Source organism: Acanthopagrus latus, chromosome 7, assembly GCF_904848185.1.
Source record: "Acanthopagrus latus isolate v.2019 chromosome 7, fAcaLat1.1, whole genome shotgun sequence".
In the NCBI taxonomy this organism is placed as follows: domain Eukaryota; kingdom Metazoa; phylum Chordata; class Actinopteri; order Spariformes; family Sparidae; genus Acanthopagrus; species Acanthopagrus latus.
Genome location: NC_051045.1, coordinates 22629470 through 22649741, shown reverse-complemented (window position 1 = coordinate 22649741; position 20272 = coordinate 22629470). Strand labels below are relative to the sequence as shown.

At 42.2% G+C, this 20272-nt stretch overlaps 2 protein-coding genes and 1 long non-coding RNA gene across 4 annotated transcripts; 1 reads left to right on the top strand and 2 right to left on the bottom strand.

Moving 5' to 3' along the window:
* Nucleotides 1–497: 497 nt before the first annotated feature.
* On the bottom strand, nucleotides 498–12382 carry zbtb17 (zinc finger and BTB domain containing 17). 2 transcript variants are annotated; one of them, XM_037104217.1, is made up of 15 exons: nucleotides 11191–12382; nucleotides 9687–9946; nucleotides 9399–9578; nucleotides 8410–8742; nucleotides 8229–8318; nucleotides 7640–7914; nucleotides 6875–7017; nucleotides 6484–6784; nucleotides 6167–6254; nucleotides 4833–4949; nucleotides 4601–4721; nucleotides 3824–3954; nucleotides 3444–3704; nucleotides 3178–3267; nucleotides 498–1839 (listed from the first exon to the last, which is right to left on the bottom strand). In XM_037104217.1, exons 2-15 carry the CDS (start codon nucleotides 9889–9891, stop codon nucleotides 1382–1384), a joined length of 2793 nt encoding a protein of 930 aa, XP_036960112.1. In that variant the 5' UTR covers nucleotides 9892–9946; nucleotides 11191–12382; the 3' UTR covers nucleotides 498–1381. The 2 variants fall into 2 exon arrangements, with proteins under 2 accessions (XP_036960112.1, XP_036960113.1); XM_037104218.1 differs by having other exon boundaries at nucleotides 9687–9922.
* A 208-nt stretch (nucleotides 12383–12590) lies between these two features.
* hspb7 (heat shock protein family, member 7 (cardiovascular)) lies at nucleotides 12591–17208 on the bottom strand. The gene is made up of 3 exons (XM_037104220.1): nucleotides 16741–17208; nucleotides 13914–14038; nucleotides 12591–13815 (listed from the first exon to the last, which is right to left on the bottom strand). Exons 1-3 carry the CDS (start codon nucleotides 16916–16918, stop codon nucleotides 13636–13638), a joined length of 483 nt encoding a protein of 160 aa, XP_036960115.1. The 5' UTR covers nucleotides 16919–17208; the 3' UTR covers nucleotides 12591–13635.
* Nucleotides 14045–19227, top strand: LOC119022852. The gene is made up of 4 exons (XR_005076085.1): nucleotides 14045–14944; nucleotides 18333–18444; nucleotides 18853–19053; nucleotides 19156–19227. It is a non-coding gene; the product is annotated as an uncharacterized LOC119022852 (long non-coding RNA).
* Nucleotides 19228–20272: the final 1045 nt, after the last annotated feature.

Below are 20272 nucleotides of genomic sequence, written 5' to 3'. Positions count from 1 at the left end.
TCACTTTGACCCCGAGATCCAGCCAATCACAGAGAGTAACGCGTCTCACTTGAGTGCCACTCCGCCAATGGGAGGCAAGATTTATTATAAGACTGACAACCACGGAAGAATACATACCAAGGGACTGAACTGGGTAGTCATACTTATTGAATAATCATGATCAATATAAATAATTCATTGACTTTATCATGAGTTGAATTGCCTAAATGGCTTAAATAATCACGTTTTCTGGTTGTTTATTTTAAGGATGCAGTATGGTTAACAATAATTTGGCTTAAAACAACCAATTAAATACAATGAGTGAATATGCAATAAAAAGTTATTTTATATTCCCTTTAAATGCATAATATTTCTTATTTTATTATTTAACAAAGCTGTAACACACCTTTCCCAACTCTATTGCATTTCAGGAACTGTGCATTAGCAGTGTTAACCTTTGAAGAAACAAATGACAGCACAGTGTTACTTTAAAAATCAACAGCACAACACAAGGGTAGTCCGACTGCGTGATGATTCTTTATTGATCAGATGATGACAACCGGTGGGTCTAAAATGTAACGGATATTTAATAGGACATCTTAAAAGGCGTTGTTATAAACAGATAAAATATCTGTCTAAGAAAAAGAAAAACAAAGTAGCCAGTTTAAAGCAATACCAGGAAAAAGCTGTCTTGGGATCAATGTGAAACAGGGAATTATTGACAAGCTGTAATCACCACACACTTCTTTAATTTCAAATCTTCTCTCAGACTTAAGACTTTTTTAGAGGCCACATAAATATACAAATATCATACATCCACAGCATTTACAGTGTTTGCCAGTAAACAAATACATGACATCCCACTTCTGGGAAAAAGAGGAAGTGATAACTAAACCCAAGTTAAATCTTAGTACTCCCTTACAGTATGTTTGTGTAGATAATCTCTGTATAATGTGCTTTTCATGAAAATACTTTAACTAAGTACAATATATAACAATATTGTTGGCTTTTTAAGGAAAATGTACATACCACAAAGGACTTTCTTTAAGATATATTAGAGAAGACAGAACTGTGATCTCAATGTTTTAAACATTTAGACAATGCACAGTCCTGCATTTCAGACTAAAAATAAACAAACTATACTGGTAGTATAACCATCTGTGAAAGAATTATCTACAACATTTACTGGATCTCACCTAATTTCCTGAAATAAGGACTGATGAAAACACATTTTATGACCTTACATACTAAGGTGTTTAAAAAGTGTCACATGTTATGAATCCAGTGTCCTGGCAGTTTGAAACTATGACGCTTCAGCAACTCACTTCATTTCCTGTATTTCCTTCTGCTGTACAAAATAGATTTCTGTTACATTTCATATTTTCTACATTCATCTGTCCCACTACGCCTGACTCTCACATTCCATCTGCTCTCCCTTCTCCTCCTCTGTCTCTGCTGCAGCTTCATCGCTTTCCTCTGTGTGAAGCTCAGTGTGAGTTTCCACCTCTCCACCCTCCCTCCCCTCCTCATGAATCACCTCTCCTGACCCTTCCTCTTGTTCTTGTCTCTCCTCTACCACCCCTCCCTCTGTCTCTGCCTCTGCCTCTGCCTCTGCCTCTCCACCCTGGGCACGGAAGATCAGCCCTCCTTCCTGGATGACCTGTTCAGCAGAGGGCTGCCATGTTGTAGCAGAATCCCCCTCAGCAGTGGTGGCCGTGGTGTATTGGTAGAAGTCGGAATCTGCCTGGAACATAACCAAGGCCTGAGCTGTGTGGATGCGTACGTGCTGGGCTAGGGAGCTGGCGTCCAAGAATTTATCACCACACGAGTCACAAGCGTACAAGATCTGGGTGTTGGGGTCTGAGAACACAAGAAGTAAGCCGATCACATTTCTCACATTGTGTTCCATTTACAGATGAAGCCTCTGTATCTATGTACTAACCTGTAAATGATCTGGCTCAGAATGAAACTAAACACAGTTGCACATAATATCATACTAACATAAACGTTATAACAGCAACTGTTCAAAATGATCAAACCAATTTACCCTTCAGACATTTCACAATTAAGGTTATGTATTATTTCAAGTGTCATATTTGTGTTTATGCATATTGTAGGCCACGTACTGCACTACAAATATTGCATAGTTTTCATAACAATGGAGTGGAAATCAACTTTTACAGCCCTGACAAAGGTAATCCATGACAGTAAACATCACAGACAAATCACCGTAATCGCAGAATTGCTCTCTCAACAGATGTTTCCATGGTCATGAATGAAGCCTGGACCGCAGCTTTCTGGTCAAAAAGTCCTTAAAACCATACAATTCAGTGAGAAAGTAACAAACTCTGCACAACAGCTACTAAATAGACCTTTTTATTACTTTTATCTAATCAAAGGCAACACTGCAGCCACAAACTTATACAAATGTTGCTTAAGTTAGACAATTATTTGTTTGTCACTAACCCGCTACTGGCATCAATTTCACTTCAGTGTGTAGTTCAACGATTTTCAGTTGTGATGATTATCATGTAGCAAGTCTAAGCTTCATATGTCTGTTCAAGCAAAGAAAATATAAAGAAAGAATATTTTGGCCTTAAAGCTTCTACAAGGATCTTGTTGATTCTGGCAGCCCCTGTAGACAAAGGAGCCTCATATCATATAAATCTTGATCCAGCAAGTGAATATTTTTGAGAGTGAGTGAAGTCAAATTTGATATTTTTGTTACTCTTTCTCTTTTTTTAAACACTTTTTTTAAGATACATGATGATGAATCAAAGCATCTATTCTGGCTATGTTAGATTAATAACTGTGATATGACAATATTAGTTTTGTTTAAGTACCGTACCACCAGGCTACAGAGTGGCTTCTTTCTTTGGGCTGTAGTGTTAATCTTATGAGAGTAGGTTATAAAGAGGCATCAGAGACTGATTCACAACCAGTTAAATGTTCCTTGTAGTATGTTTAAGCTGTTTCTGTTAGAACTGTTGCTAGTTTACAACGATGATGAGTCAACCAGCACACCAATTCTGCTCAAATGCAGATGGTGGCTCAGTATGGAATATTGCTGCTACTGCTGCAACCTTTACCTCATATCCTGTTTTGCTTTAGCCATTCCTGATCCCATTGTCTGTATGGTTTCCTAATGGAATGACATATTCAAGTTCATACTGTGTGGTGAGTTCCCTGCAGTCTTACCTGCTTCTTGCACTTTCTCTACTGCCTTGTTAATTTCAGCTTTCAAAGCCTCCGTCTCATCTGCAGACACTGATGCAGCCACTGGAACTACTGTAAACAAACACGTGACACGAGGTCAACAAACACTCATCACTGTCTCAGCCCTTTAATCCTTCATTCTTATTTTATTGTCCACAGAAGGTCATGGCAGTATATGCAGAATTTGTACAGGACATCAACATTTCCCCATAAAATCACTGAGATCATCCTCAAAGATGCTCTCTGACCTGTCAGCTGAGCCACAGCACTGGCTGCCAAGGCCTCTGTCGCCAGGGTGACGATGTCCTCCGTGGTGACGGTGACTATGTTGATCTCGTCCGATGTGGACGCCCCCAAGCACCCGTCGGCCCCTTCGTCAGCACTGCCCCCGGCTACCACCAGCCGCTTCATGCCGGCCTTGCCGTGGTGGACGGTCTTGACGTGGGAGCGCAGATTGTCGACCCGGTTGAACCCTCTGCCACATTTATCACAGAGGAATGGTTTCTCCCCTGAGACAGCAAGACAGAGAGAAGTCATCAACTGAAGATTAAAAAGTTGAAAGCTGTGAGCTCTGCTCAATGTGGAGCTCCAAAGCCCCATAATTACCTGACGCTCATCAAGTCCTTACCTGTGTGAATGATAATGTGCTTCGACAGGTCTCCCACATTAACAAACGCCTTGTTGCACATCTGGCACTTGTGTGGTCGGACATTGTCGTGATGCCGAATGTGATTGGCCAGTTGACTGGACTGCACAAACCTGTCCAGAGAGGGACATACAATGTTAAGCATTTAAACGGTCAGTTCACTATAATTCAAATGAAGAAAACAAACATATTTTCCCACTTAGTACTTTATAGCAAAGGTCAATGGTACTGTGTGGTCGGGCTGCTGGGTAAGACATCTACTTGTCCCAGATCGACTTTTACTTGCCCTAATAATAAAAACTGTATTATTTATGTACAATTGTCGAATCACAAAAAAACATGAGTCAATAAGTTAATAAGCCATTTAGTCTTTAAGTAAATCTGGAAAGGACACAGTGTGTCAAAATACACTGAAACAAACATTCAAAAATATGTTTTATTCTGCCTGTCCCATCAGATTGATCTACTAGCCTGACATAGCATTTCAGGCCTGAGGACAATTCTAATTTGTGAGCCCTCATAGTGGCAGTTTTAAATTGGAATTTCTTGTTGGTAAATGACTTTTTAATGTTAGACTACATAAAACAATTCCCATTATTCCTTATACAAGATAAGACTTTGAACCAATATCTGATGTTCTCTGTTCTCTCCACACATATTTTCAAATCTCCTCATTAGAGAATCTCAGGTTATTTTCAAGTTCAAGGGAGTCTGAATAATGAGCCTTCTGTTACAGCACTGACTTATCTGCTTGCTGACCTTTTGCCACAGCGATCGCACACGTAGGGCTTCTCTCCGGTGTGCTGGCGTACGTGAGCGATGAGTGAGCTGGCCTGGGTGAAGGCCTTGCCGCAAATCAGGCAGACGCAGGGCTTCTCTCCTGTGAAACATGAATTACAATATCACTGTGGCTGCTGGGTGTAGATAATATTTGCGTATGCTGCCTTCAAATTCCACAGTGTGTGTGTGTGTGTGAATGTCATGGGAGAACCTGTGTGGATGCGTTCATGCCGCTGCAGAGCTCCAGGGTCACTGAAGGCTCTCTGACAGTGCATACAGATGTAGGGCTTCTCCCCGCTGTGAACCCGCAGGTGTCTCTTCAGATTTCCTAAAAGGCAGACACCATCACACAAAGGTCAGGCCGAAAGCCTCAAAGCAAAGACACAACTACAGAAGTCAGCCTCCTTTAAATACCATGCAGACAAACTGAAAGCAGCCGGTGTTTGCTTCAGATTAAAAAAAAACAAAAAAACATCTGACTAATGTCTGTCAGAGGATACTCGATGGAATTCTTCTGAATGCTGAAAATAACATTTAAATGTATGAAAGGGTTGATATCAGGAGGAGATTATACAGTATCTCATATTCAGAGGATCAGTACATTTAAAGATAACGCTCAGATGGAGCTTTACCTTTCAATGTACTGATCCTGCCTTCCAGCTGACTTTATGTTACATGTAGATCTCTGCACACAAACAAAATCTCACTCCGGTATTTGGCTCAGTACAGCAGGGATGTGTGTGACAAGTTAACTGTACTTCAGTTTCACCACTGTGTTAACACCACTGATAAGATATTTTGGGATTTTTGGAATTGGTCCAGTAGATTGTCTCAGCCTGCAATGGCTGCAGCTTAATCCTTGAAAGCAACTTCCACTGTTAAGTAAGTTCAGAAAAGTGCTTGTTTTTGCCACTGACAGGCTAAGATTGTTGCTCGTAGTGTCTAACAACATTATGGAAAGGATCTCTACGGAGATGGAGCCAAACAGTTGTTTTTGTTTAACCAGAAGCCGTTATCTTGCTCTCGCCAAATCCACCAGACTCCATTTTCAGAAACAGTAATTTTACCATCATCTCTCCAGCAATCACCAACTCTTGTTTGGTCAAAAGCAATCTGTGCCAGAAGTTTTTCACATCTAACGCACTGAATTATGGGTTTACTTTGCAGTTTAGTTGACTGACTTTGAGGGCCAATTTTTCCCAAAAGAATTTCATTGTTGCCACTGCGTGGATGTTGCCGCCACAATGGCTGAGGTTATCTACTGGATCATTCACACACTAAAACATGTAAACATGGGGCCCAGAACTCGTGTTTTGGCAGCGCAAGGGGGTTTGCAGCTAAAAATAATATTCATCATAAATGCACTTGTCAAATCAAACTCCAAACACAAAAACGTGCAATTTATAATCATGAAGAACCAGTCATCTTGTTTTTGGGTAGAATTTAAATTTGTTGAGAAACAGAGAGTCGGTCGTTTGTTTCAGTGAACAACGTCAACCTCAAAACACAAGTTAAGAAATCATAAGCTCCGTACTATCTTCTTACCCGAGGTGGTAAACTGTTTGCCACATTCTTTGCACTTGAGAGGTCCGTCTGTGATGTGGATTTTTAAGTGAGCCTTCAGATTTCCAAACTACAACACAAACAAACGACAACATCAGGCAACAAGTTAAAGCACTCGATATGTAAAGTGTGTATATTTCGCAAACAAACTCTGGTTATCTACAATGAAATATATCATAACATTTGTTTGAAAAATGTCACAGTTTGAAATACTTGAACGTTATAATATGTTTCATATTCACAGCTGTTATGGCTCCTGATTTTCCACAAAACAAAACCCCTCCCGGACGTGACGTTACCTGGTTGAAGCGCTTCTCGCAGTGCGGACACTTGTGGCCCTTCTCCGTGTCGTGTGTCTCCAGGTGTCGCATCTTGGCCGTGGGGTCGGAGAAGGCCTTGTCACAGAAGTCGCAGTGGTATGGCTTCTCTCCGCTGTGCACCAGCTGGTGGCGCTTTAGGTTGCCAGATGTGGTGAAGAGCTTGCCGCACACCTCGCAGCTGTAGCGCGCCTCGCCCGTGTGCCGTTTGCGGTGCAGGTTGAGCAGGCTGATCTGTCGGTAGCTCTTTCCGCAGGTCGAGCAGCAGTATGGCTTCAGAGGGCTGGGAGGTGACGGGATGCTCGATTTTAAGACACACACGTGACAGCAGGCAGGCAGGAGTAAGCAGGTAAGCTCAATGTGTGTAACTCACCTGTGTGTTTTCTCGTGGGCTTTACAGGCTGCAGGGTCAGAGAAGGCTTTGTTGCAGTCCCGACAGCTGAACGGCTTTTCTCCAGTGTGAATGCGCATGTGTCTCTTGAAGTTACCCGTGTGGGTGAATTTCTTCCCACAGTCCTGGAAAGAGGAAAAGATATCGAGTGAGCTGAACATTTTCATTCCTGAGCTGCAACGGTAATCAATTTGTTAGTCTGAACAAACGTATTTCAAGCCAAAATTCTCTGAAACCAGGTTCTTCAACGATAATATTTTCTGGTTTCTGTGTGTTTGTGTTGTGGAAAATAAGACATTTGAAGGCTTCATACTGGGTTTTATGGAAACACTGGTCAACAACTTTTACCATTCTCTGACAATTTACAGAGAAACAATTGATAAATTCAACATGAATTTTATTTATTTAAGTGATTTTATTGCAAATACTTGTATGTGACTGTAACCAACATTTGCACAAAACTCCCTTTACCCCCAAGACTTGGATGAACCCTCCAAGTATCCCCGACATGTTTTGTTTGATGCATGTGTATTAGTTGTGACACCTCTGGAGAACTCATTAGGCAGAACAGCTCAGTGGGTCTAGGGCCTTTTGTTACTACTGTGATGAGTAGTGCTATTCCACAGCTTGAGTTAATAATATTAACCTTCATGCACAAGCTAAGAACAGCATTAAATTTGGCAAAAAGACAAAAGAAAATAAGTTCCTTTGCTCATCCTCTCCTGCAGCCGGACTGATATTTCTCACCTCACATTTGTGCGTCACTGAGCTGTAAGGCTTCGACTCGGACCGGCTGCTCATAGACGTCGACGCCGTTTGTCTGCCCTCTCCCTCGCTGCTCGAATCGGCTCCTCCCTCCGGCTGGCTAACCTCGCTGTCATCCTCTCCAGCTTCCTCTTCATCATTATCAGCCTCTCCGTCGCCCTCCTCCTGTTCCCCCTGCTCTCCGGCCACTTCTTCTGGCTCCACTGCCTTCTCCTCAGCTTTCTTCTTTGAGGTGCCTTCATCCTCTGAGTCATTGTCTACGAGGGCGACAATAAGGCTCTTGAAAATGACACACTGTCTGGAGTCTTGACTGAAAGTGGCAATTGCCATGATAGTAAAGTGTCTGCAGGTTTCAGACAGACAATTATAAAACTGTTAGTCTGTCACTGATGCCTGACTAAAACAAAAACTGATTGACAATTTCATTTCATTTTGAAAACTATCATGTTCCTTGACATCGTCCTGCCTGGAACATATCCCTGTGTTATGACACTTGGTATTTCACAATCAGGTCAAAGCTTAAAGGAAAAGGACGTTGTTTTGGTTGATAAACCAGAGCAAACCTCCTCACCAGGCGGGAAGTTTCGTCGAGGAGGTTTTCTGATCCTTCTCCCCCGAGAGCTCATGTACGATGAGCTGCCAGCAGATTTCAACTGTGATTCTGCAAACGAGAAAATATCTCTTAATTTTTCGGTCAAATGAAAAGACCAACACTTTATCAATTGAAGGTCATGTTATATTTATGTCCTTACTGGGCGTGTAGTCAGTGTCAGACGGGTCACCCTGAGATCCAGGAGCATTTTGTGCAGCTTTCTCTTCCTCCTTCTTTACAGAAGTCTTCTTCTGCGCAGTGACAACGGTGGTTTTAGGCGGTCGCCCTCGGCCTGAGTGGGTTCTGGCCGGGCTGGGTTGACAAACGGGCTGTTGTGTTTCAGGAGGGATTACATCCTTTAGGGTTTCCTGATTTTGTGTGGGCTCTTTATCCTCTGTGGGGGGGCTGGCATGACTAACGTCTGCTTGGGATGCCACTTCTGCCAAGTCGCCCTTGAGTTCCTCCTGCTGTTCTCCGACATCTGTTTTCTCTTCTGGGATGATAAAGACAAAAATAGACGTTTCTTTATTTTAGTAGAAAATGGTGGACAAGTCCTGGATATCGGGCTCCACATTCTACACTCAGACTGCAACGTAAAATTGTATGAAAGTGCGTTTGAACCGACAGCACAGCGTAACCAAAGTAGACTGTTTAGTTTTACCCAAAATGTTAGGACATCGAATATGATAATTGTCATATCAGAGAAAGATTTTCTCAGAGGAAAATTCCAATAAATTCTAATTAATTGCAGCTAAAAACTGTTTAACATTTAAAGCTCTATCTTATTGTTTCTTTATAAGTCAGATAAGGAATGCTGTATGTAATGACGACTGCTAATAACAGGTGGAAATACTTTACCACATGCAGAATAAAATTAGGGAACCTCATGTAATGAAATGACAGATACAATCTAACAGATTACAGCATTAAATCAATTAAATACACGTTGTTGTGATGTTGTTAACCTCATCCGACCCTTTGAACACCAGCAACACATTTCTGACCTCATTCAGCACTTGTGAAATTGAGGTCCTGAATGATTAAAGTGAGGATAATGACTTAATTTCGAGTCAAAAGAGGATCGGTGCAGTGAATACAGAAATATAATTATACTAAGTATTTACGCAGCCTGTGAAGATGTGCACTCACCGACAGCCAAATCCAGCGTTATGAGGGACGGAGCTGGATTTGCCATCGACTGGTACGCAGAGCAGGCGTTTACAATTTCTTGCATCTGTAGAAAGTTGGCAACAGCCAGCACGTCTTCTACATTCTGTGGACTTAAACTCAGCTTGGCTGTGTACATGAACTCGAGGACCTGACCCAAACCTGCAACGACAGTCAACAATAAAACAGGTCTGGTTACACTGCAGTGATGAGCACATCCATCATTGTTTAAGACAGGCTTCATGGTGGTTAGAGCGCCGGAAGACCCACCTGCTGCGTTGCTGATGTCCAGATGCACCACATCTTTCTGGTCAAGGAAGAGGGTGCGGAAGTAGACGCTGCAGGCCGCCAGCACAGCTTTGTGGGCCTTGAAGTCCACCCCGTCCACAACAAAGGTGCAGTCGCACAGCAGGCCCTGCTTGCGCTGCCGGTTTAGCTGCTCCAGCACCTTCCCACTGTGCCACGGGAACTCCATCGTCCTGAAGGTTCAGGGACGGTGGAAGACGCTGGCAGAAACACAGGCACAGGTTCTGTTGAGAGCCGACAAGAACAAGAGGTCATATGTGGAACATGAGGAAAGGCGGATAATAAGAATAATACGAATAATAACTTTATTTATACACTACTTTTCTAAACAAGGTTACAAAGGGCACATCACAGCAGATAATAAACAAGATGAACAGAGATAAAACAGCAGACTAGTATGAAACATTGAGGGACAAAAGAGGGAATAGTTAGAGTTAAATGATAAAACCCAAAATCTATTACTTATCAATTATTAAAAATCAAATTGTGTTAATGTTTTGTGGAAGTACCAACAGTCATCCTCACAATACTGATTTCACATCATCTGGTCAAAAATATTATGATATTGGATTTTGGGGCTGTGTGTTTTTAAAGAAGTTTTCACAATACCAAGATATATTTTGTGTATCTCTGTATATACTTAAACTATTGTGATATTATTCTATGACCACAGTTCCTTACAAAACTCATATGAGTTATTCAGACATTAATAAAGCTCCACAGAATTTGAAATGGCAGTCAGGTAGACATGTTTATTTCTTATCGATAACATTTTATTATCATCATTTATATTTATTCACTCAGATCAACATCCATAGCCAGGGCTAGGCCAGTGGCTTGTATAAACACACGGCATTTACATCTGTGCAGTTATAATACTTGCTGTGTGTGTCAATAAAAATGTCACGCAAGTACTTCATCTTGTATAATGTGTGTCCGGTTTGTGCTGTATTGTTAGTAAATGGCAGTAGTGTTTGCACCCATGGGTGTAACGTCAGATAACAAGTCAGGCTTTTTTTTTATGGAAAACACCTGAGACAGCTGTCACACCAAAACTGTGTTTTAGCAGCGAAGCAACACGGTCGTTCAAAACACAGCTAAAGCCAGCTAATGTTCCTCCGGGCCGGCCACAATGACACCAGAATTTAGCTTCAGCTGGTGTACCGATAGCCACGCAACTACCCACAACACACTGGGTCGGTAAGCTGCAGCTGTGGCGCTCTGTGACTGAAAATCCAGCATCTGGAAAAGTTTTGACCGACGGTGCAACGCATCGATTACAATTCCTCCATCCTTGTAGCTTTGTTATCAGGGATTAATTCAGCGTGCCTTGACATGCATGCAGTGAAGGGGACAAGATGGCGGAGCGTCGGGTCGGGCCTGCCTTTATCCCTTGTTGTTTTCACAGCTCGCTCGTCATTTAGCTTCACGTGAGCGCCATTTTTATATAAACTGACTTCTGAATTACCTCTTCGTTACCGCCTCCTCTCTCCGGGCTGTGGTTGCTGCAGCAGGCGGTGTTACGGAGTGTTTGACTCAGTTAGGGAAAACAAACCCAATCGAGTTTTTCGGTGATCGATCTTGCCCCGCTCACTCCATCCGCCACCATCTTCCTCTCTCTGATCGATTGATAGGGACCGGCCGGATGTATCACAGGAGCAGGCGCAGTGTGAGCGCGCTGCTGTGCTCATGATGACCGCGTGGTGGCGCCAGAGCGTCGATGCATGGCTGACACGCGCCACCAGCAGCAGCACACAACTGAAACTGAGTTACACACACAGCCTAGTTTATAGCTGAACCTTTGTTAAACATATCCAAAGTGTGTTAAGTCCTTTTTTTAGGCTGTTTCAAGTATTATCATATCAATGTTCACGCCATTAGACATCACCATAGTATCAAACTAATATGGATTATATGAGAACCGTGTGTTAAGAATAAAGATACAGAATCACCTTCAAATTATCCCTCAAGGGAACAATAAATACAACATTCATTTCAGTGCCGCGTTATAAATCACGTTGTGGTGTGCGTTTTTAATAATGTGGCCTTCGTCAGTGAGCAAAACTATCAAACTGCAAAGGCCTGGCTCAAACCCGGTGGAGAACATCAGAGCCACATAACAAAGGCTCCTGGATTATTTTTGCCTGAATGGCGCCTTTGAGATTGTTTTCTTGTGAAAGCAGGACAGATGCCTCATAAATGCTTCCAAAGACAAAAGCTGAATGGAAGCACCTTCTATCCTGTATACAGAAACTGAATGCTGCTCTGTACACAATTGATTTAAAGACTAGCCTCGCGGTGCTCACTGCTTATTCCGTCTTTGTGCATGCATTTGCCCTATTTTTTTACCTTTTATGTGTCTGTATGGTGTGAAGGAATAATGGTGTCGTATCAATCAACCTTCAAAATGGATTATTGATTCCAGGCTGCAACTAATGGTCAGCTTGTTGTCATTGTTGATTCATCTGTTGGTTATTTATCAATCATGCAATTAGTAATTTGGTTTTTGAAATGTCAGAAAATACAGAAAAGTGTCAATCAGTGCTCCCCAAAGCCTAAATTAACCCCTCAAATGTCAATGTATTCAGTTTACTGTCCCAGAGGAGAAAAAAAAATACAATAATCACATTTGATAATCAATTAATAATTTACCCTTTTCTTAAAAAACACTCAGATTAACTGATTATCAGAATATTTCACAATTAAATGTATTAGATGAATCAATGCAGCCCATTTTCTATTATTCAGTGTAACATTTTTCTAACCCAACATTACACAAAAAGAAAATCTGAACAATTGAAAATGTTCTCCAAATGTTTTAATTTCCTATTTTTTTATTTTCTGTATGGAAAGATGAACTGATAAGTGTTACACAGACCCATCAGCATGTTTAATAAAGACAGTGATAGTAACTTATGAAAACGGTTATGAATCCATATCCGTACCCAAATGCCGGGCCCACACCTTTAAAGCAACATTATGTAGGAATTGGCTTTTTGTGCAGTTTGGTGCCTCCCACAGAGTGCAGCACTGCTGTTGTTAATACAAATCCCACATGTGTAACAATCTGTCAGGCATAATGTGGGTGTGAACCACAAACAAATCTCATTACATCATAACAATGATATGTCTTGAAAATGTGTATAGCTTGAATCAAAACTGTTATTTTTAAAGGTGCCAATCGTAAGAAAAGATGATTTTTGAGTCTCTTTATCAACTCTGATGCTTTGGGGTGGCGTCCTGCAATCCCAAAGCGTCGGTTTTTGATGAGCTGGGAAACCCGAAACGACTTCATATGACGAGTTGTGCATGAGACTCAAAGATCAACTTTTCTTACAAATGGCACCTTTAAAGTAAAAAAAAAAAAAAAGTTACAATCAATCTGTCATGCCATACCTCAGTCAGAAGGCTCACACATTGCCAGATGTTTTATTGTCAAAACAGGACCATTTAATTCACACAAATCATAATATTCAATAAATTATGTTCAAACGTGGCCACCGTCAATTTCAGATGTTCATTTTCAGACCTGTGTTAGAGGACAGGAGGGAAGTAGAGAACTGATCAGATCATTCTCTGTGCGTGTTTATGTGTGTGTGTGTGTGTGTGTGTGTGTGTGTCTTCATACAAATGCTGTACATGTCCGAGCGCCTGTGTCTCAGTATGTTACGTGCAGGTTTAACCTATTGCTGCAGAGCACGGTGAGCTAACTCAGAATATATATAAATGAGCAGCAACAGGCGCGTGTTGCAGTCATGGAGCGAGAAGGTGGCATGTCTTATGGAGCACACTGCCGACTTCTGAGTGTTTAAAGTAGAATGGCTTCGGTGAAGACAGGAAATAGAGGAAGTAACATAAAATCACAAAAAAAAAAAAGTGGTGAGAGGTTTGTGATGAGAAGGTGCGTCCCTCTCTAGATCTTGATCTCCGTGCGGAAGGTCTGTACGAGCTCGTGTTTGGCCGGGTGTCGCCGTGCCTTGACTGTTAGGGTCCCCTCGGCGCCCAGTGATGATGTCACCGAGGTGGGGTCCACGTCCTCAGGTAGTTGACACTTGTGTGTGAAAGTGTTCATCACCGAACCGTCCTGGGCCAGCTGTCAAAGGCAGAGTGATAGCAGTGACTTTAAAGTATTGTGAATGAAGAGAGATGCTGTGGTATGCTATTAATCTACTCCCAGCTGCAGCTTCCCACCTTTTCTGCGTGAACTTCGATCTGGTTGTTGGATGTGGTGACGATGACGTCTTCGGGGGAGAAGTCTCGCACGTCAACTGTGAACTGATACGAATCCCCAAGAGCCTTGATGTTTCCAGAGCCACCTACACGCACGACGCGATGAGAGAGGATGTTAGAACACAGGAGGAGACGTGCATTTCTCTCTCTGACAATTCGTTTTCAATGAATTTTCATTTATGCTGCTTGCTAAAGAGGGTGAACCCACGTCTTGTGTAATTGTAAGACTTGTGATAATTACAACACCAGCGGCTGGTGTTTCTTTAGGGATTAATTACAGACGTGTAACAACGTCTTTATTTAAGAAACTTCCTCATGGTGGTGAAAACTTTTGTTATTTTCATTTCATGTGCCATTACTTGAGTGCTTTGCTGCCTTGCTGAATGGTAGAATCCGTAATTCAGGCTTCATTAGTTTTTTTGTTTACTGGGTCCTTTCATAAAATGAAACAAACATAAGCTGACTAATGGTCACTTCTCTGTTTCCTCAAAGGCAGCTGAGCTTTTTAGCTTTCTAAAGAGGCTACGTTTGCCTGGGTCTGTGTATATCCTGGGAATGCAGTTGAGAAGGGTAAATTATTTCTTTTTTGAAAATGGCTCACTGGGATGCTTGAATAAGACAGAGCCACTGTTAATGTTATAAGTAACCCCAGTGCTTTTGATGAGACTCTTGTTAAAATGACTTATGACAATGTGAATGTGGCTTTGACATGTTTTATAATTGACTCAATTTGCACAGGAAGCTTACATATCAGAAAACATCAAACATGTTCGTTACAAACGTTTTTTAAATTCATGTCATCAAAAACTTATATCCATATTTATGTTATATCCAAGTGTGTCTTCCACTGTACTCTATCTGGCAGCATCACAGCATTTGGCTGTGTAATGTGACTATACACACTTCTACAGAGTCATTGGAAAGTCACAGCCATGTGCACGGGGCATTGCTGAGGGCGGTGATTGTGCAGTTGTGACATTACAACCTTAAAGGTACAGTTTCTGAAAACGGTTGTGTCCATCAATCTTTGGGTTTGGGTGGATATTTATTTATTTTTTTACATATATACTTTAGCAGTATTTATTTAGGACCAAGACTTGCCTATATTAATAAAAAAGACGTGATCTCAATAAAGGACCTTTAAAGCTGCATTCATTGAATGTTCTCTGGGCCACTAGGGGGCAGAGGAACGATAATAGTATCTTAAATGGAAAGTGAAACGTCTTCAAGGAACTGAAACAAGTCCTGGTGCCCAGATAGAGACAGCATTTAGAATAACAGCATCCAACATATGGAATATTAACCTTATAAGGCTGTGAATGCAAATTTGTTGTACAAAAAATATCACTGGCATTTCTCAGAATGTGTTTCCACCTGAAGAATATGAGTCCAATATTAATTCTGCTTTATTTTCTGTTTTTCGGTGTCTATTAACTTCTGAGGACAATGTTTGAGTCACCACTCTCCCTCAAGTAGTTTTGAGCTTTTTTTTGCTATTTGGTCCTGTGCAGGTAGCTAACAGATTTATCAGATGTCACCAAAAAAAAAGATGCCTGTTGCTGCTTATAAAATGATTGGATGATAATTATGTGTGGGCTAATTATGTGAGACCTTTCACATTACACATTGCAGCATATTGATTAATGCAGCTTTAACAATCTTTAAGAGAAAACAGGTTCATGGCAGCAGCAGGCAGTAACAGGATACCGTGGAGAGACGTGATAATCCTGCAGCCTGATGCATTGTCCGCTCAGTGACGACAGTGATATCCTGAGCTCAGTGAAGTAGCACATCATGACCTCACACACATATCGCCAGACTGGAAATGTGCGTGCGCGCGTGTGTGTGTGTGTGCGGTATTAGGTCAGACTTGACTTCTTCGTTTGAGTGTGTGACATCATTCGAAGTGTCTGTGTGTATGTATTTGGTGTGTACACTGGTCACCGGGTAACCATCTGGTCATTCCTTATGCAGGCGTCATTCCAGATACTCAGTGTGTGAAGTCACACTGCTGGCAGTCTGTCCAGCATTCCCCTGGTTGCGTGCATGTGTGAGTGTGTGTATGTGTGTGTGTGTGTGTGGGCCTTGCTTTCCCATTAGCTGCACCCACCCTCAGGCTCCTTTGCTGCACCTATGGTACACCGACCATGGTTCCCAGACAATTCTGCTCTGCCCCTGAGGGACGGACGATATGGACACTGGGTCCATTTAAAGTTCAGATGTCACACATTCACACGTCTGTGTGTGCCAGCAGTGAAGTGATACAGTGCAGTTCACACCAGCTCCACACATTATGGAGTTAGAAGATGAACCAGGCGCTGTAAAGTGAATTATTCCCAGATCTAAGTGCCTGATAAGTCTGGAAGAAAAGGCCAAAACAGTGCCTTGATTTTTACAGAAATACAGCTCTAATCTAGACTGTATCCTGTTTCTGCACATCTGTTTTCTTTTCATTTATTTTTACACTTCTGTTATTCCATCAGACAGCACCATGGCCGTAGTCCTGCTCACAAACACGTTTGTCTAAACACATCTTCCACACCGAAGTCCCTTTGCCTTTTGAACTCCGTCCTGCCTGTTACCTCCCTCCTCTGAACTGTCACCTCGGACATGTTTTATTGCCGCTTTATGGGGAAAAACACTGCACTTCAAACAAATCCCTTCCAAGCACACAGACGAATCTGCTTTACAGCCGAAAGCCATCACTTCAACCTGCTCCCGCTGTCATCTCCCAAATACTTTTGTATACAAAACGAGTTACAGAGACCCAAATTTGCTTCCAACTTACTGGAAAACCCCAAGGCGTCGCTCCCGGGCCTCATGAAGGAGCCAAAGTCCTCGGTGAACAGTCCCCGGCTCTTCTCCATGTATGGGTTACCAGAGGACGAGGATGAGGATGAGGATGAGGATGAAGTCTGGTGGAAACTACGCTCCGATCGATAGGCAGAGGAGTTGGTCACACTCATGGATGGCTGAGAGTGCTGGGTGAGGCAGAGGAGGAGAGTAAAAGGGAGGGAAGTGGGAGGCGGAGAGAGCAGAGTCCTCTTCCAGAGACTTAAACGCAAGAAAAAATACACTTCGGTCTTCCTTTCTTTCCTGTTTGTTTCTTTCGTGTGAATCAGCTAAGATCATTTGTTTTCTCACTCTCCTGCAGCCCCTCAACCTCGGGCCTTATATACCATACGGTCCCACGCGTGGTTGGGCGGCGTGCACGTGTGTCACAGCTCATTGGGAAAGGCTAATAGTGTTCTATATTTATCAGGAGACGCACAGAGCGCTGGAGAGAAGGGCCTGTGGTCGGAAAAGTTTTGGGCATTGAAGGCCCAGAGGTTAAGAGCAGGAGAGAGAGTGGGATTTGATAGAGAGAGGTAGAGAAATAACAGTGGGTGAGGGTGGGGTGGGGGGGGCAACAGTTGTCAGATCGGACGCACTGTCCCTGAAATAGCTTCCCTCTCCTCCTCCTCTTTAACTCTCCCTGCTCTCCACTGCTCCATCTGTCTGTTTGTTCTGCTTTGTTGATGTTGAGCGTCTTGCCTTTGTCCTGAAATCGGATCCTCACGTGGTTCGGCCATTAAATGACACACTGTCCAATGTTTCCGTCTCATCACAGAGAGTCTGCCTCCCACTTCGCAATGCGTTTGTTTATTGATGGTGCACTATGCAGTTTTGGGGGAGACATTCGGATCAGAAGAGAAAGATCTTCATTAACTAACGATTATTCTTATGCCTAAATAAATAAAATCTCTCTGTTTTCATCGCTGAATAAACGGAATACGCAAACTGAGCTTAAAGGACGACACAGTTTCCTACTGGTTTACTTTGTTTATATGTGGCGGACCCTGCCACCTTTCGAGCTTCAAACAGTGTTCTGGGGTGTTCTGTTATTTCCCTCAGAGAACAGCTTGTTTATTCAGTCATGGAGAAATAGTTTGTGTCATTACTTCATTAATAAATATTAAAATTCTGAGTCTGAATTCCTCCTCTAAAAATACACACTTGAATAAGTTGTGCAGCACACATCACCAACACCTGATGATTCACTTGCAAATCCTGTTTTCTCCCGCTGAGCAGTGTGGACAGAGGAAAGCAAGTGGAAAAGTGAAAAACAGGGGGGCTTTGCCTCTTATCGCAGAGGATAAGTTGAGAGCAAACACAAAGATGGAAAGAATGTGCTTGAAAACAAAGCCGTCAGGGGGAGCGAGGGACTTAGTAGTGACATTGCTTTGTGGCTATTAATATCTGCACGCAGAGCACAGCCCATCATGATTAGAAAACACTCACGGCTCTCTTCTCCACTCATTGCTGCTGACAGCTAATCCATTAAAATCCATTTATGGGCTCATTGACATCACCTATCTGACTTCTGCCTCGTCTTTTCAGTCGTGTGCGTATGATGACTTGAATATGACACGTTCGGCACATCGCTGGCTCGCCGACTGACACCTGAGTCCCGGACATCAGACGTGTGCCATCACAGCCATCGAGGCAAAATGTAACACACCTACAGGTCTTTTGTTTTGTGGCCATGTTTAAAAGGTTACCCAGCATTACAAATGACACCACACAGTGACATGTGCTCCCAGTCTTATCAGTGGAGGGCTCAGAGCCCCCTGCTGAAGGTCTAAATCCAGCCCGGCAACTCACCACCACCCTGCCAGGAAGCACACACAGCCTCCTCCCCTCCCTAGTTACACTGTGGACACGACCTGGCCTTTATACACATTGACCGGAGAGTGTTTTGTGCCTCCAACGGAGTTGCCATAGAGACCACAGCTGGTGTTCATCTGCAAAATGCATTATGAAATATCACTTATGGTCATTTTGATATTCATTTTCTTAAAGGAGATATTTTGTATTTTTCGTTTTTTCTTTCTTCTTTCCCCTTCATTATTTTTCATAGGTTCTTGTGCCTGTAAAACATTTTGTAAGTTAAAAAGGTCTTCAAAGTCCAAGCCAGCAGAAGCTCCCCTCTCCTATAGAAAACACTGCTCCTGAAACGCCTCGTCGGTAGTCCGCGACTTTTTGACATCACACCGCGTCATCATGTCACACATTTGCATTTGCATGCTATACTTCTCCAGGCTTGACATATCTGAGAGGGGTACGTCACTCTTTTGCTGCATTATTTCCAAATCATGAACAACCTGTGACAAGAGATCAAATAATTTCCTCGCATTCACAGTCAAATCATACCTTTTTCCAGCGACAATCTCTCAACGCTTAATTATGGCTCCATCAGTCACGAACCCAGCCCGACCACACTGCTATTCCAGAGAAATTTAGAGGTGAGAGTGAGGGAGGGGTGTATGCTGGGAAGCACTGATGGGTGAGAAGACAAAGATAAAAGGGTGTCAGATGGAGTGGTGATGGGAGATAATAGGGAGATGAGCAAATTGACAAAAACACACAGGAACACACAGCAGCAAAATAATAATCATAACTTAAGAGGCACAGAGGTTTTCATGGTTATAAGTTGTCGTAATGAGTGATGATTTAAGTTTTCCTATAAGAAAATTTGAAAATGTCTAATAATTGTATACGAACAGAATCATTATTGTACAAGTCACAACTATGTATCACTGATTGACAAACTGATCAGCTAGTGTTGGCCTAACACAGACTTGTCAGTAACATTGACTGTGTTATCCAGCAGCGCTCTCTGTGGCTATAAGTAGCAGTTTGCTGCTATTTCAATCCTACAACAGGATTCTGTTCAGCAAATCTATGTAAAACCACAGAAACCATTCTTCTTTTACTGCTAATTGGCCCTGATTTTACTGAACTTTATAAACACACATTTACACAATTATGATAGATAAGAAAACAGTAGTATCACAATAGAAAGATATGATTATTCACTGTTTATGTTATTTTCAAATGTCTTGATATGTTTTTGTTTTAAAAAGTTTTACAGGAAAAGTCTGTGAAATGATTCATACAGTGTGTGAAGAAGCTCTTGATGATGAGAGGGATGTGGCGGTGGAAAGCTCAACGGCTAATAGCACTTTCAGGACTTTGAAGAAATGAATGATATTATTTCCGGTAATATCGCCACCCGAAGGCATTCAAATGGGTCACAGTTAATGGAACGTAAACACTGTTGTCTTGTGAGGCTGGAACAGGATGAATCATGTTTGTCCTCAGGTAGATCAGCGCAAAAGATGAAGACAGGTTTTATTAAAACAAAGAGGGATAAACCCATCAATCATCGATTTATGAATCAGATTTAATCTTGGAAACTTGGAAGGACATGGTAATAGGAAGGATGACACACCCATGACATTGAGTCACCTCTACATGTATGTTTTCGTCTGTGCATT

What these genes read in the sequence shown, in the direction of transcription:
- zbtb17 (XM_037104217.1), bottom strand. Translation starts at nt 9,891, where the DNA reads ATGGAGTTCCCGTGGCACAGTGGGAAGGTGCTGGAGCAGCTAAACCGG. An exon ending in CAGTGACGCACAAATGTGAG is followed by an intron (nt 7,018 to 7,639) that starts GTGAGAAATATC and finishes TCCTCTTTCCAG; the next exon opens with GACTGTGGGAAGAAATTCAC. An exon ending in CAAACAGTTTACCACCTCGG is followed by an intron (nt 4,950 to 6,166) that starts GTAAGAAGATAG and finishes TCTGCCTTTTAG; the next exon opens with GAAATCTGAAGAGACACCTG.
- hspb7 (XM_037104220.1), bottom strand. Translation starts at nt 16,918, where the DNA reads ATGAGTGTGACCAACTCCTCTGCCTATCGATCGGAGCGTAGTTTCCAC. An exon ending in CGACGCCTTGGGGTTTTCCA is followed by an intron (nt 14,039 to 16,740) that starts GTAAGTTGGAAG and finishes TCGTGCGTGTAG; the next exon opens with GTGGCTCTGGAAACATCAAG. An exon ending in TCGAAGTTCACGCAGAAAAG is followed by an intron (nt 13,816 to 13,913) that starts GTGGGAAGCTGC and finishes TGCCTTTGACAG; the next exon opens with CTGGCCCAGGACGGTTCGGT.